Source organism: Moschus berezovskii, chromosome 2 (assembly GCF_049115385.1).
Source record: "Moschus berezovskii isolate FMDL1 chromosome 2, NW_MosBer_1.0, whole genome shotgun sequence".
Classification (NCBI taxonomy): Eukaryota; Metazoa; Chordata; class Mammalia; order Artiodactyla; family Moschidae; genus Moschus; species Moschus berezovskii.
Window position 1 is genome coordinate 65,230,700 of NC_142461.1, and position 14,500 is coordinate 65,245,199.

The window sequence follows — 14,500 nt, forward strand, 5'->3', positions numbered from 1 at the left end:
GATTTCTGAAGGTAGTTTTCTGGCATTAGTAGTTTTTATTTATTTATATTTTTAATTACTTATTTTAATTAAAGGCTAATTATTTTACAATACTGTAGAGTTTTCTGCCATACATTGACATGAATCAGCCAATGGTGTACATGTGTCCCTGAAGCCCCTTTCCACTTCCCTCCCCATCCCATCCCTCAGGGTTGTCCCAGTGTAGCAGCTTTGAGTGGCACTTGTAGTTTTTAAAACCCTCTAGGGCTACCGTCTATGGGGTCACATGGAGTCGGACACGACTGAAGCGACTTAGCAGTAGCAGCAGGTGATTTTAATGTTCAATCAAAACTGAGAATCACTAATTCAACATTAATCTCAAAATCTTCCATATTCATTTTCTTACTTAATTGCCATCTCTTGCTTTTCTTATGCTTCAAATGATTTGACACTAAATTTTAACATGATGATGCTGGGAGGACCACAACACTTTAGCTTATGCTGCTAAATGAATACTGCTGGCTTGTGGTGGTGAGGAAGAACTGACTAAAATAAAGATTATTATGCTATTTCTGTTTTGCTGAGAAATATCCTGAGACTGTAGGATAAATGTTTTTAAGTTACTATTTATTAACTATTTACCTAAGTCAATCAGGGTTTTGACATCATAACCAAAAGAAAATATAAAATAAATTGGACACCAAGATTTGTATCTTGGTATAAGACCTTAATTCTTAATATCAAAATGTTCTAGTTTCATTGACTGACACTGAGCAAATGTTTTGCGTCTCAACTGGATAAGTCTTACTAATGAAACCCCTACATGGTTCAAGAATTTCTTCCGTCATAACTTCATTTAAGCTCTGCTTGAATAGTTTCTGTAATGGGGGTCCCACTCACTGTAAGATATCTATTTCTGATATATGGCAAGAACAGTTTAAAAGATTCTTCCCTAAACTTATTTCAATTTGGCTTTGCTATATTTTCAAACTGCTGATCCAAGATTCACTAGAAGACGACATAAATTCCCTGATACAAAAGGCTTCTGAATATATGAAGTTATTACATCTCATTTGGTCTTGTCATTTCTAAGCATCCTTAGTTTGTTCTACCAAATTCCTCAAAACCAAAATAATCTCCTAGAAAGTGTGTACTAAATAAACATTGTTTGTTCATACAACAATACTGCAGTGCTGAAAGAATTTTAAACACTGTTCAAATCCAGACAACTGCTGTTGTTGTTCAGCTGCTTAGTCATGTCCAACTCTTTGCGACCCCATGGACTGCAGCACACCAGACTTCCCTGTCCACCACCTTCCGGAGCTTGCTCAAGCTCATGTTCATTGACTCAGTGTTGCCACTGAACCATCTCATTCTCTACTGTCCCCTTCTCCTCCTGCCTTCAATATTTCCCAGCATCAGAGTCTTTTCTAAGGAGTTGACTCTTTGCATCAGGTGGCCAGTGTTGGAGCTTCAATTTCAGCATCAGTCCTTCCAATGAATAGTCAGGATTGATTTCCTTTAGGATTGACTGATTTGATCTCCCTGCAGTCCTAGGGACTCTCAAGAGTCTTTTCCAACACCACAGCTCAAAAGCATCAATTTTCTGGTGTTCAGTCTTCTTTATGGCCCAACTCACATCTATACATGACTACTGGAAAATTCACAGCTTTGACTAGACAGACCTTTGTCGGTAAAGTAATGTCTCAGTTTTTTAATATGCTGTCTCAGTTTGTCACAGCTTTTCTTCCAAATTAATTAATTAAATTAAAACTTTAATTTAAGCATCTTTTAATACATACAATGGACAGACATAAAATGAAAACAGAATCAATGTTGCCATTCTATAAAAGAAACTTTTTATTTTAATCCTGAAAATACTTCACATTAAGCAGGTTTTAGAAAAGGCAGAGGCACCAGAGATCAAATTGCCAACATCCACTGGATCATGGAGAAAGCAAGAGAGTTTCAGAAAAACATCTATTTCTGCTTCATTGACTATGCCAAAGCCTTTGACTGTGTCGATCACAATAAACTGTGGAACATTCTGAAAGAGATGGGAATCCCAGACCACCTGACCTGCCTCTTGAGAAACCTGTAGCAGGTCAGGAAGCAACAGTTAGAACTGGACATGGAACAACAGATTGGTTCCAAATAGGAAAAGGTGTACGTCAAGGTTGTATATTGTCACCTTGCTTGTTTAACTTATATGCAGGGTACATCATGAGGAACGCTGGGCTGGAAGAAGCACAAGCTGGAATCAAGATTGCTGGGAGAAATATCAATAACCTCAGATATGCAGATGACACTACCCTTATGGCAGAAAGTGAAGAGGAACTCAAAAGCCTCTTGATGAAAGTGAAAGAGGAGAGTGAAAAGGTTGGCTTGAAGCTCAACATTCAGAAAACAAAGATCATGGCATCTGGTCCCATCACTTCATGGGAAATAGATGGAAAAACAGTGGAAACAGTGTCAGACTTTATTTTTTTGGGCTCCAAAATCACTGCAGATGCTGATTGCAGCCACGAAATTAAAAGACGCTTGCTCCTTGGAAGGAAAGTTATGACCAACCTTGATAGTATATTAAAAAGCAGAGACATTACTTTGCCAACCAAGGTCCGTCTAGTCAAGTCTATGGTTTTTCCCGTGGTCATGTATGGATGTGAGAGTTGGACTGTGAAGAAAGCTGATCGCCGAAGAATCGATGCTTTTGAACTGTGGTGTTGGAGAAGACTCTTGAGAGTCCCTTATACTGCAAGGAGATCCAACCAGTCCATTCTAAAGGAGATCAATCCTGGATGTTCATTGGAGGGACTGATGCTAAAGCTGAAACTGCAATACTTTGGCCACCTCATGCGACGAGTTGACTCACTGGAAAAGACTCTGATGCTGGGAAAGGTTGGGGGCGGGAGGAGAAGGGGACGACGGAGAATGAGATGGCTGGATGGCATCACCGACTCTGTGGACATGAGTTTGAGTGTACTCTGGGAGTTGGTGATTGACAGGGAGGCCTGGCGTGCTGTGATTCATGGGGTTGCGGAGAGTCGGACACGACTGAGCGACTGAACTGAACTAAGCTAGTCTTGCTTCTGGCTGAATCTAAACACTGATGGCCTCTATCTGTTACATATCACATCTTTAGAGTGACAAAGAGTGACTATTTCTAACAAGAGACAGAGTTCAGAGCAAGGCTGTGAAAACTGGAAAATAACCAAAAACAACTGCTGCAAAAAAAGTACATGAGAAATATTGGCATTCCTTGGAGATACTGTGGGTTCAGCTCTGGATCACCACAGTGCGGTGAATCATGTGAATTGCCTGGTTTCCCAGTGCATGGAAGTTACGTTTGTACTATATTGTAGTCTACTTATTAAACATGCAGTAGCATTATGTTTAAAAAAATAATGTGAATACTTCAGTTAAAAAATACTTTATTGCTAAAAAATGCTACCCAATATCTGACAATGTAGAGCTGCCACAAACTGTCACTTTGCAAAAAAGCACAATATTTGCAAAGTATAATAAAACAAGGTGCTCTGAGTAACAGAGATGTTTTCTTAACCCGATAACTATTACCTTTAAAAAATCAAATTAGAACATCATTCTGAAATTATGAATAAATCAAAGTTAATTTATGTTTCCCAGACTTCAGACTTAGAATAACAATTTAAATATGGTAGATGTCAATAAAAACATAACATATAATATGCCAGAACATTTGTTTAACAGTGCATTTGCAGTGGTTATATCAGGAACAAAAGAACAGATTTTTAAAACCAAGTGAAAGTAAAGTTGCTCAGATGTGTCCAACTCTTTGTGACCCCGTGGACTGTAGCCCACCAGGCTCCTCCATCCATGGGATTCTCCAGGCATGAATACTGGAGTGGGTTGCCATTTCCTTCTCCAGGGGATCTTCCTGACCCAGGGATAGAACCCAGGTCTCCCGCATTGCAGGCAGACGCTTTAACCTCTGAGCCACCAGGGAAGCCCACTACTAGCAGTAATTCAGCATGTTCTATGAACCAGAAGCACTGTGAAATTTTTTATCACGTCTTTCTAAATTACTAAATCCTATTGCTGTATTCTACACTCTTCAGAGAGAACAGCATACTCATTGGCAATTTCCTATAACTTGTTTAAAAGATGGTGCTTAATTTTAGAAAAAGAAATCAAAATTTCCAAGAACCATGTAAACATAAGCTGCTTTTAAATGATCACACTTACACTGAAATTCAACAGAAAGCTCTTGTTTAAAGACAGTTATGTTTTAATATCAAACCAAACTCACAAATAGAAATATGTGCAATTTATTATTTCCTTTTAACCTTTTAAAAAGTTAAGGAGAGCAGCATTCTTTCTTGATTATTTATTTTTGTGGGTCTGGGCAACAACAGCTCTCATTAATAACAAAATATTTCCTATGCACTAATGGAATGTCCAAACATTTGTTCAATCCTGTTTCCTAGATAATCTCTAAGGAAACATTTTTCTCTTAATTTTCACTCAAGAAACAAAAAGCAAATCTGAAAATTTAAAAATGTTTAATGACTTATAAATGACACAAATGTTTAATGGTATCAATTATGTGATCTTAAACATTTCAATGGACACCTAAGCCAAAAAGGCAAGAAGGCATAACTATCCTACATTAAAATTTCAAATTCAACTACTGCTGCATAAAATACTCGAAGTAACTGACAGTTAATTTCAAAAGACGTAGACTAGATTAATGTCACTGATATCATACAGTACATTTACTTACTCCTGCGCTCACCTTTAGGTCCCTCTGACCCAGCCTGCCTGGTGGCTGTGCTCACTTCACCTGGGGCTTGGGAGGTGTCCATGGTGTCAGGTGCCCCAGCTACCTCATCAATGGTTGTTTCCAGTAAGTCTGGACTATCTAGCAAATCAATCTTCAGAGGCAAGCTGTAAAGGTAACAGAAAACATACTTAGACCAAGACATTTATCATGAAAATAATTTAAAACACTAATAAAAATCTGTTGGAAAAAAATTCATTTAAGAAAAAAAAATTCATATAAGAGTTCATATGCCAAGTGGTTTATTCATCTGTCAAAACCTTTGGGCAGATTCTCTTCCATGCAAGATGGAGAAGAAGGGGCTGAATTTAGCTTTCCAACTGAAATAACCTAAGGGGAAAATAAACAATTCTCAAGATATCAGACATCAGAAAACAAAAAGGCAGAAATTCTGAGATTCAGGAAACAATGATGAGTTTGAGTGAACTCCCGGAGTTGGTGATGGACAGGGAGGCCTGGCGTGCTGTGATTCATGGGGTCGCAAAGAGTCGGACACAACTGAGCGACTGAACTGAACTGAACTGAGGAGTCCTTGTTTTAAGAGAATCTCCATGTCGTAATACAGAGACTACAGTGAGGTGGGGCACAGAGACGTCCTGTGGCTGACCGTCCACGGAGACCAGGACAGCTGAAGTTCACTGGACAGGGTACCAGGCAGGAGAGAATCCTGGAGGTCTACAGAAGGCTCCCCTCAAGATGCAGTAGGGTACTGATCATGGAACATGTGGAAGGAAACTCCTGAGACTGGGGAATAAACCATCCAAAAGGATTTCCTCTTTCTACGTGGCTCCGGAAAGAATTAGTGGCACTCATGCTGGGCCACAGTGTCCTTCTTTTACAGACTATAAAACACATAACAAGGGTACAGAGTATGCAAAAGATCCTGCCTGAGGAGTAGAGAATAATTTATCCAGACAGCCTTGTGACAAATCCACTTGACACATCACAAAAGAAAGAGCTGAAAGGATCAAAGTGTTTCCAAGTAATTTAACTGCATTCTAAAACAAACCTCAAGAATGAAAGGAATACAAAATGATCTGGCATCCAACAATGTAAATTTCAAAATGTCAGGTATCTAGTCAAAGATTATTAGGAATGCTAAGAGGCAGAAAAAGACATCCATACTAAGAGAAAAATCAATCAACAGAAATCAACATGTTAGGATTAGCAAAGAAAGACACTAAAAACAGTTATTATAGCTGTATTTCATACGCTCAAAAACCTAAGCAGAAATGAGAACATGCAAAAAAGACTCAAACCAAGCTTCTAGAGATGAAAATCACAACTAAGATGGAAAATATATTGGGTGAGGTGGACAGCAGATTAGATTTTAAAAAAGATACTGAATTTAAAGGCACAGCAATAGAAACTATCCAAAATAAAACACACAGGGGAAAAGGATTCCCCCCCAAATGAAAAGAATGTCAGTTCTTCTTTGCGGGACAACTTCAAGCAACCAACTGTATGAATAACCGACTAGATGGAGTCCCAGGGTGGAGGGGGTAGGGGAGAAAAAGTATTTGAAGAAAAAAAATGACTGATGTTTACAAATCTGATGAAAACTATAAAGCCACAGATTCAAGAATTTCAGGAAACTCTAAACACAAAAAACATGAAGAAAACTACACCAAAGCACACTGTAACCACACTGCTTAAAACCAATGATGAAAAGAAAAATTTAAAAGCAGCCAAAACACTGTACATTCAAAAGAATAAGATAAGGAGGACAGCAGATTTCTTATCAGAAATAATGCAAACTAGAGGACAGGGGAGGAGTATCTCAAAGACATGTAAAGAATTAAAGTCTACCAATCCAAATTTTATATCCAGCCAAAAAGCTCTCAAAAACAAAGGAAAACCTATATATACACCAAAGAAAAGTGAAAGCAAACATACACTCAGAGATGTGTACCCAAATGTTCATGGCATCACTATTCATAATAGCCAAAAAAGTAGAAATGCCCATTAACTGAGGAATGGATAAATAAAATGTGATCTGTCCATAGAATGGCATAATAATCAGCAAGAAAAGTACTGAAACATGCTATGACCCTTGAAAATACAATGTTAAGGGAAAAAGTCAGGCATAAAATACCACATATCATATGAGGCCACTTATATGAAATGCCCAAAATAAAGAAGTTCACAGGCACAGAAAGTAGATCAGTGATTGTCAGAAGCTACAGAGGAATGAAGATTTAACTGCTGCGGTTTAAGGCCTGAAGTTAGAATTCCGTAAGAAGGCTGTCTTGACGTCCCTGAGCTTCATGGGCCCCCAAGGCCCAACCATGAGCTTCCTAACTCTCATCAGATATGCCCTCCCAGTGAAAAACATTCCAAAAAACTGTACCAGCTGCATCCTACCATATTCTTAAGCAAGTAACTTTAATTTATCTGCCAGCCTGTGAAATTATTCAGACAAGCCAATCATATCCCCTGGTGGGAACCAAGGGTCAACTCATTTTCACATTCCTATAAAGCCTGCCTCCCAAAAAAGCCCCTGCTTGTTCACTTTGCTCCCAAGACAGACATGATGCAACCTCATTGTTGTGAGGTTTCGTCCTCCTTAGAGCCATGAGTATATGTGTTTAACAAACTGCTGTCAGGGCTGGGCATTGTATGTTGGGCCATCTAATAGTATTTAGGGTAGAGGATCCCTCCCTTACCAAAAGGGTGAGTGAGTGTAGAAAAGAACAACTGATAGTGGGCATGGGTTTTCTTTTTTGTTGTTTAGTCAACAAGTTGTGTTTGATTCTTTAGCAGCCCCATGGACTGTAGGCTGCCAGGTTCCTCTACCCATGGGATTTTTCCAGGCAAGAATACTAAGTGGGTTTTTTTGGATTTTTTTAGTGAGGGGCAAAATATTCTAAAGTAAAATTGTAATAAAAGTTGCGCAATTCTATGAAAGTGCTAAAAACACTGCACTGTTGGCTGCGAATGGGTAAACAATGTGAATTATATCTTAAAAAAGAAGAAAGACAACAGGAATTCATGACCAAAAGACCAGCACTAAAAAAATATTAAAGGAAGACATACAGGCAGAAGTAAAATGAACAATGTATTATAGGGTCTAAAACATACATAGAAGAAAAATGTTTGACAAATGACAGTAAAAAGGCTGGGATAGGAGAAATAGAAGCACACTACTCTAAAGTTGTTATACTGCGCATGAAACAGTATAATATTCCTTGAAAGTTGACTGATAAATGCTAAAGTAACCATTAAAGTTAAAAAAAACAAAAACAAAGAGTTATAGCTAAGGAATAAGAAAAGGACATAAGTGAAATTTTTAAAAAATTAATGAAAAAAGAAGATGGAAACAAGAAACATATGGGACAAACAGAAAACAAATAGCAGGATGACAGACTCAATCATACCAATAATCATATTAAAAGGAAACAGTATAAACATACCATTAAAAAAAATCAGTCTCTGCAGAGACTGTCAAAAATTGCCAATGTCAGGACTTCCCTAGTGGTCCAGTGACTAAGACTCTGAGTTCCCAAGGCAGGGTAGCTGGGCTCAACCCCTGATCAGGAACCTCAGATGCCACATGCCACAACTAAGATCCCACATGCCCATTAAAGAGCCAACACGCCTCAATTAAGACCCAGTATAGTCAATAATTCGACATTTTAAAAAAATTGCCAGTGTCAACTCTATTTCAAGTCATCACGGCAGAGGATTGGGAAAAGTTTTCAATTAACAATAACTGTGCTCAGATAAACCTCACTGACTATACTGCCACTGTGCAAAGATGAAACATACCAATTTTCAAATGCAGAGACTATCAGTTAAAATTTAAAAAGCAAAACCCAGTTATGTGGTGCCTACATGAAACAATTTAACTATGAAGAAACGAGATGGCTGGATGGCATCACCGACTCGATGGACATGAATTTAAGTGAACTCCAGGAGTTGGTAATGGACAGGGAGGCCTGGCGTGCTGTGATTCATGGGGTCGCAAAGAGTCGGTCACTACTGAGCAACTGAACTGAACTGAACTGAAACAAATTAACAAAGATAAAAAATAAAAGGACAGAAAAAGATATACTACGCTAACACTAGTCAAAAGAAAGCTACACTGAACATATTGATATCAAAGTAAAGTTAAGAGCAAAGAATAGTACTTAAAACGAAGATGATCACTTCATAAGGATAAAGGGGTCATTTAATCAAGAGAACATAAAAATCCTAAATATTTATTAACTTAATGGTGGCATTTTAAAATGCATGGAGCCAAAACTGAAAGAACTGCAAAGAGTAATGAACAAATCAATTATGGTTGGAGATTTCAACACCCTTCTTTCAATAAGTGATAGAACAGAAAATCAGCAAGGATACAGTGGACGTGAACATCACTAACCACCAACTTTACTTGATTGACATTTAGAAAATACTCTACCCAAAACATCAAAACACATGATCTTCTCAAGGGCATACAGAATAATCTAAGATAGGTCGTATTCTGGGCCATAAAACAAGAGTTAATAAATTCAAAAGGACTCAAATCATACAAAGTATGTATGTTCTTTGACTAGAACATAAATTATAAATCAAAACAGAAAGTTCCTTGGAAAATCGCCAGATATTTGAAAACTATATAATGTACTTCTAAATAACCACTGGATCAAAAAAGATATGAAAAGGAAAATTAGAAAAGAATTTTAAACTAATGAAAGCAAAAGCACAAAACATCTATATTTGTAGGATTCCACTAAAATAATAATTAGAGGAATATTTATAATATTAAACATTTAGAGTAGAACAAAGTTTTCAAATCATGACCTCAGTTTATACCTTGATAAATTAGAAAAAGAGCATATTAAATGCAAAGGAAGAGGAAGGCAGGAAATAATAAAGATAAAAGGAAAAATAATAGAGAAAATGAATTAAACTGAGAACTAATTCTTTGAGCTCAATGTAATTAATAATTTGTAGCTAGACTGATAAAAAGAAAAATAAGAATATATATATACAATATCGGGAATGGGAAAAGTGATGTCACTACAGATACTATATACATTAACAAGGTATAAGGGAATATTATGAATTGTATGCCAATAACTTCAACAACTTAGATGATATGCAAAAATTCCTCAAAAGCCACAAACTACCACAGCTCACTCCAGGAAAACAGAAAGTCTGAATAGATGCAGAAAAGTATAGAAATTAACTGGCAATTAAAAATCTTCTCACAAAGAGAAACTCAGACCCAGAAAACCTCCTGAAAAATTCTATCAAATATTTAAAAGAAGAAATAATTCTAACCATCAACAAACTATCTTACAAATAGAGGAAAGGCAACATTCTCCAAGTCATTCTATGAGCCCATTATTATCCCGACAGTGGAGCAATACCAAACATACAACAAGAAATCAATCAAGGAATAAAAAGGACTGTCCACCATGATCAACTGGGACTTTTCACAGGAATGCAAAGTTGGTTTACCATTCCAAAATCAATTAATGTAATATTACATATTAATAGAAACAAACCACAGGATCATGTCAACAGATACAGAAAAAGCATTTGACAAAATCCAGCAACACTAATGGTAAAACTCTCAACAAACTAAGAATAAACAGGAATATCTTCAATCTGATAAAGGAAATATACAAAAAAAAAAAAAAATCAACAGCTAACATTACATTGAGGCTTCCCTGGTGGCTCAGACAGGAAAGAATCCCCCTGCAATGTGGGAGACCTGGGTTCGATCCCTGGGTTGGGAAGATCCCTGAACAAGGGCATGACAACCCACCCCAGTATTCTTGCCTGGAGAGTTCCATGGACAGAGAAGCCTGGTGGGTTATGGTTTATGGAGTCAGAACTAAGCACAGCACAGCACAGCACAACATTACACTGAATGATGAATGACCAAATTATTTATCCTAAAAGTCACAAATAAGACAAAGATTCCACTCTTATCACTTCTATTCAACAATACACAGAAGGTTTTAAAAGGTGCAGTAAGAATAAAAAGGCAGAGTAAATCAAGGGTCCAAACTAGAAAGAAAGAGATACAAAGGAAGAGGTTTTTATGTACAGATGACAGAATCCTATATGTAGAAGTCAATGGAATCCACAAAATGCTCCTGGAAAGTAATAAACAAGTTCAGCAAGGAGGCAGAGCACAAGATCAACATGCAAAATTCAATTATGCCTACACACTAGCAATGAACAATAGAAAACTGAGATTAACATAACTGTTCACAGCAGCATCAAAAGAATAAAAACAGGAATAAATTTAATAAAGGATATGCAGAGCTTGGGCTTCCCACGTGGTGCTTGTGGTAAAGAACCCTCGGGCCAATGCAGGAAACACAGAGACTCGGGTTCAATCCCTGGGTAGGGAAGATCCCCTGGAGGAGAGCATGGCAACCCACTCCAGTATTCTTGCCTGGAGAACTCCATAGACAGAGGAACCTGGCAGGCTACAGTCCATAAGGTTGAAAAGCTGGACCTGACTGAAGTGATTAAGCACACATACAGAGCTTATACACTTAAAACTATAATAAATAAAGGATATCTAAATATCTGATGCTGGGAAGGATTGGGGGCGGGAGGAGAAGGGGACGGCAGAGAATGAGATGGCTGGATGGCATCACCGACTCGATGGACATGAGTTTGAGTGAACTCCAGGAGTTGGTGATGGACAGGGAGGCCTGGTGTGCTGTGATTCATGGGGTCGCAGAGAGTCGGTCACGACTGAGCGACTGAACTGAACTGAACTGAAACAAACAGAAAGCTACTTTATGTTCATGAATTAGATGAAAAAAATGTGAAAATTCAGGAGCTAGAACAGCCAAGTGCATTCTAAGAAGAAAGTTGGAGGATATATACTGTAACTTGCTATAAAACCACAGTAATTAAAACAGTGTGGTACTGGCACAAAAATAGGTATGTAGGGGGTTCCCTGGTGGCTCAGTGGTGAAGAATCTGCCTGCCAACACAGGAGACATGGTTTGATCCTTGGTCTGAGAAGATCCCACATGTCACAGAGCAACTCAGCCCCTGCACCACAACTATTGAGCCTGTGTTCTAGAGCCTGGGAACCACAACTACTGGGCCCATGTACTGAAGCCCATGTGCCCTAGAACCCATGCTCCAAGACAAGAGAAGCCACCATAATGAGAAACCCAAGCACCATAATAAAGAATAGCCCCTGCTCACCACAACTAGTGAAAGCCTGCACAGCAATGAAGACCCAGCACAGCCAAAAATAAATAAATAAAAATTTTAAAACTAGATATGTAAATCAACAGAATGAAACTGAGAGTTCAGAATTCATAATACTTATGGTTGATTTTTGCCAAGACAAATCAGTGGATAAAAGAATAGGCATTCAATAACTGGTGTCAAGAGAACTAAAAATACATGCAAGAACATGAATTTAGACCCTTACCTCACACGACACAAAAGTTAAATCAACATGGATAACATACTGAAATGTTAAGAGCTGAAACTATAAATATCTGGAAAAAACACAGGAGGAAAAGATCTTAGTGATTTGGTGTTGGCAAAATGTTCTCGGATATACCAAAGGTTCTGTTCTGTTCCGTTCAGTCGCTCAGTCGTGTCTGACTCTTTGCGACCCCGTGGACTGTAGCCTACCAGGCTTCCCTGCCCATGGGATTCTCCAGGCAAGAATGCTGGAGTGGGTTACCATTTCCTTCTCCAGGGGATCTTCCTGGCCCAGGGATCGAACCCGGGTCTCCCGCATTGGAGGCAGATGCTTTAACCTCTGAGCCACCACGGAAGTGAAAAAGTTTTGAAGATAATGGTGATGGCCACACAATATGAAAGTAATTAATGCCACTAAAATTGCATATTTAAAAATGGTTAAAATGATAAATTGTTATGATCATTTTTAATATCAATTTTTATTATGGTAAAATATACATATATATTACAATAAAAATTTATCAAGATCTCCTTTTTCTGGGGGAAAATTCAAAAGAATTTTATAGAGTAAAAAACATGACTGGCTATGTTGTTATAAGCACATGTACTTATGAGCCAATCATATATTTGCACAGCTTTAGATCTCAAAATGTACCATTCATTTGCCCTTCTGCCAACGTTGAAGTGTGTTTATCAAGGAAAAAAATGAACAAACTTTAATCATTCTCTTCTGACAAGAGAAGAAAATGTAGGACATAGACTGTTAAAATTTTACTTTGAGAGGCTATCTCAGCAAGTAATCTAAATAAGTGAATGATGGTATAAATGTTGCTTTCTGAAAATAGGTGGCTGTGTAACTTTTAGTGAAAGAGCAAGGTAGCACTGAATGTTGAGAACCCGAAGGACCAATATCTGAAAATTTCTTCAAAAGAAATCTATTACTGGGGAAAGTGACTAAATAGGTTAATTTGTCAAATGAATTATTCAAATAATCACCAAAATATACCACAGGGAAAAGAAAACCTACAAGGAAGGAGAAAACAGGACAAGATGCAAATAGTACAAAATGTCGAGAAACATATGGATGAGTTATTAAAACACAAGAACAGGACAAGAAACAAGCAGAACAAAATTTTAAAAGCTGAAAAAACATGAATGGACTGGCAGACTTAAGAAAGGCAAATCAAGCCAGCAGTGGAGAAAGATGAGAACCAATCCAGTTAACCTCAATTGTTAGTCAGCAGATCAGCAACTAGGGGGTCAAGGACAATGGATAAACTAGTGAAAACCTGATGAAACTATCCGGAACTTTCAAACAAGATATCCTTTTTCCAGCTCCCCACAATTGCTTATCTGGCCCTCCTCCACATCAGTTAAAGTTAGGAGGTTTCTCTAGAGAAGTTAGAACAGTTTTCTGGACTGCAGGCACTTGTGTGGGAGGGGATGGACAGATGGCCATAAAAATATAGCGTGCCAGAAATCTCATTCTTTTTCTTTAATATGGGTAAGGGTAGAAAGACCTTTAGCCTCCAGGAAGGAGATTGGAAACCTTCACTTTGGAGACTGACCAAAGCAAGATACTCATGTGGGTATCTTTTTGTAAACTCTCATGGAAGCTGAAGCAACTATGATCCAAAGAACTTTATTATGCTCTCCCTGAAGCCTTCATGTAATGACAGTGTTAGGACTTCCCTAGTGGTCCAGTGGTTAAGAATCCACCTTCCAATGCAGGGGACACAGGATCAAACCAGGGTTCAATCCCTGGTTGGGGAACCAAGATCCCACATGCCAAAGAGCAACTAAACCCTCGCGCCACAACTAGAGAGCCCACACACAACAACAAGAGAAGTCTGTGCCGCAAGCAGAGAAGCCCTCTCATGCTGACACCCAGCAAAACCAAAAAAGGCAATCTTGTCGTTTTACACCTGCAAACAGATTTTTCAAAAGTAAATGTACTGTTTAAGAATGTATGTTATATAATAAACTAAAAGAAATGCAAGGGAATGATTAACACAAAGTTGGGATACTGCCCACATGTGGGAGAGGGGACGGATGCAATTACAGACACACAAGAGTCTTCTTAGATTCTACTAAATGCTCTATTTCCTAACCTCCTTCAATATTACAAATGTTTTCCTTCTTAATCTGGTGGTGGGTATATGAATGCTAATTATTTCTCTTTCAATCATACACTTTTTTGTATTTAAAATTTATTTCACAAATTCAAAAAAATCATCCTACCGACTTCCGTGTTCAGATCCCAAGCTGAATGAAGAGCATTCCAGTAACAGTTTGATG

The 14,500-nt window shown here is 38.0% G+C and overlaps 1 protein-coding gene and 1 non-coding gene across 3 annotated transcripts in view; both read right to left on the reverse strand.

Annotated features, from left to right (window-relative positions):
- The window catches only part of EPB41L5 (erythrocyte membrane protein band 4.1 like 5), a 183,466-nt gene that overhangs the window by 45,608 nt on the left and 123,358 nt on the right, over positions 1-14,500 (reverse strand). For both annotated transcript variants that reach the window (XM_055398926.2, XM_055398925.2), the window contains exon 17: positions 4,754-4,905. In XM_055398926.2, the coding sequence (XP_055254901.1) occupies positions 4,754-4,905 (152 nt within the window). The remainder of the gene's footprint in view (positions 1-4,753; positions 4,906-14,500) is intronic.
- LOC129538785 (U4 spliceosomal RNA) lies at positions 8,421-8,557 on the reverse strand. The gene has a single exon (XR_008682321.1). It is a non-coding gene; the product is annotated as a U4 spliceosomal RNA (small nuclear RNA).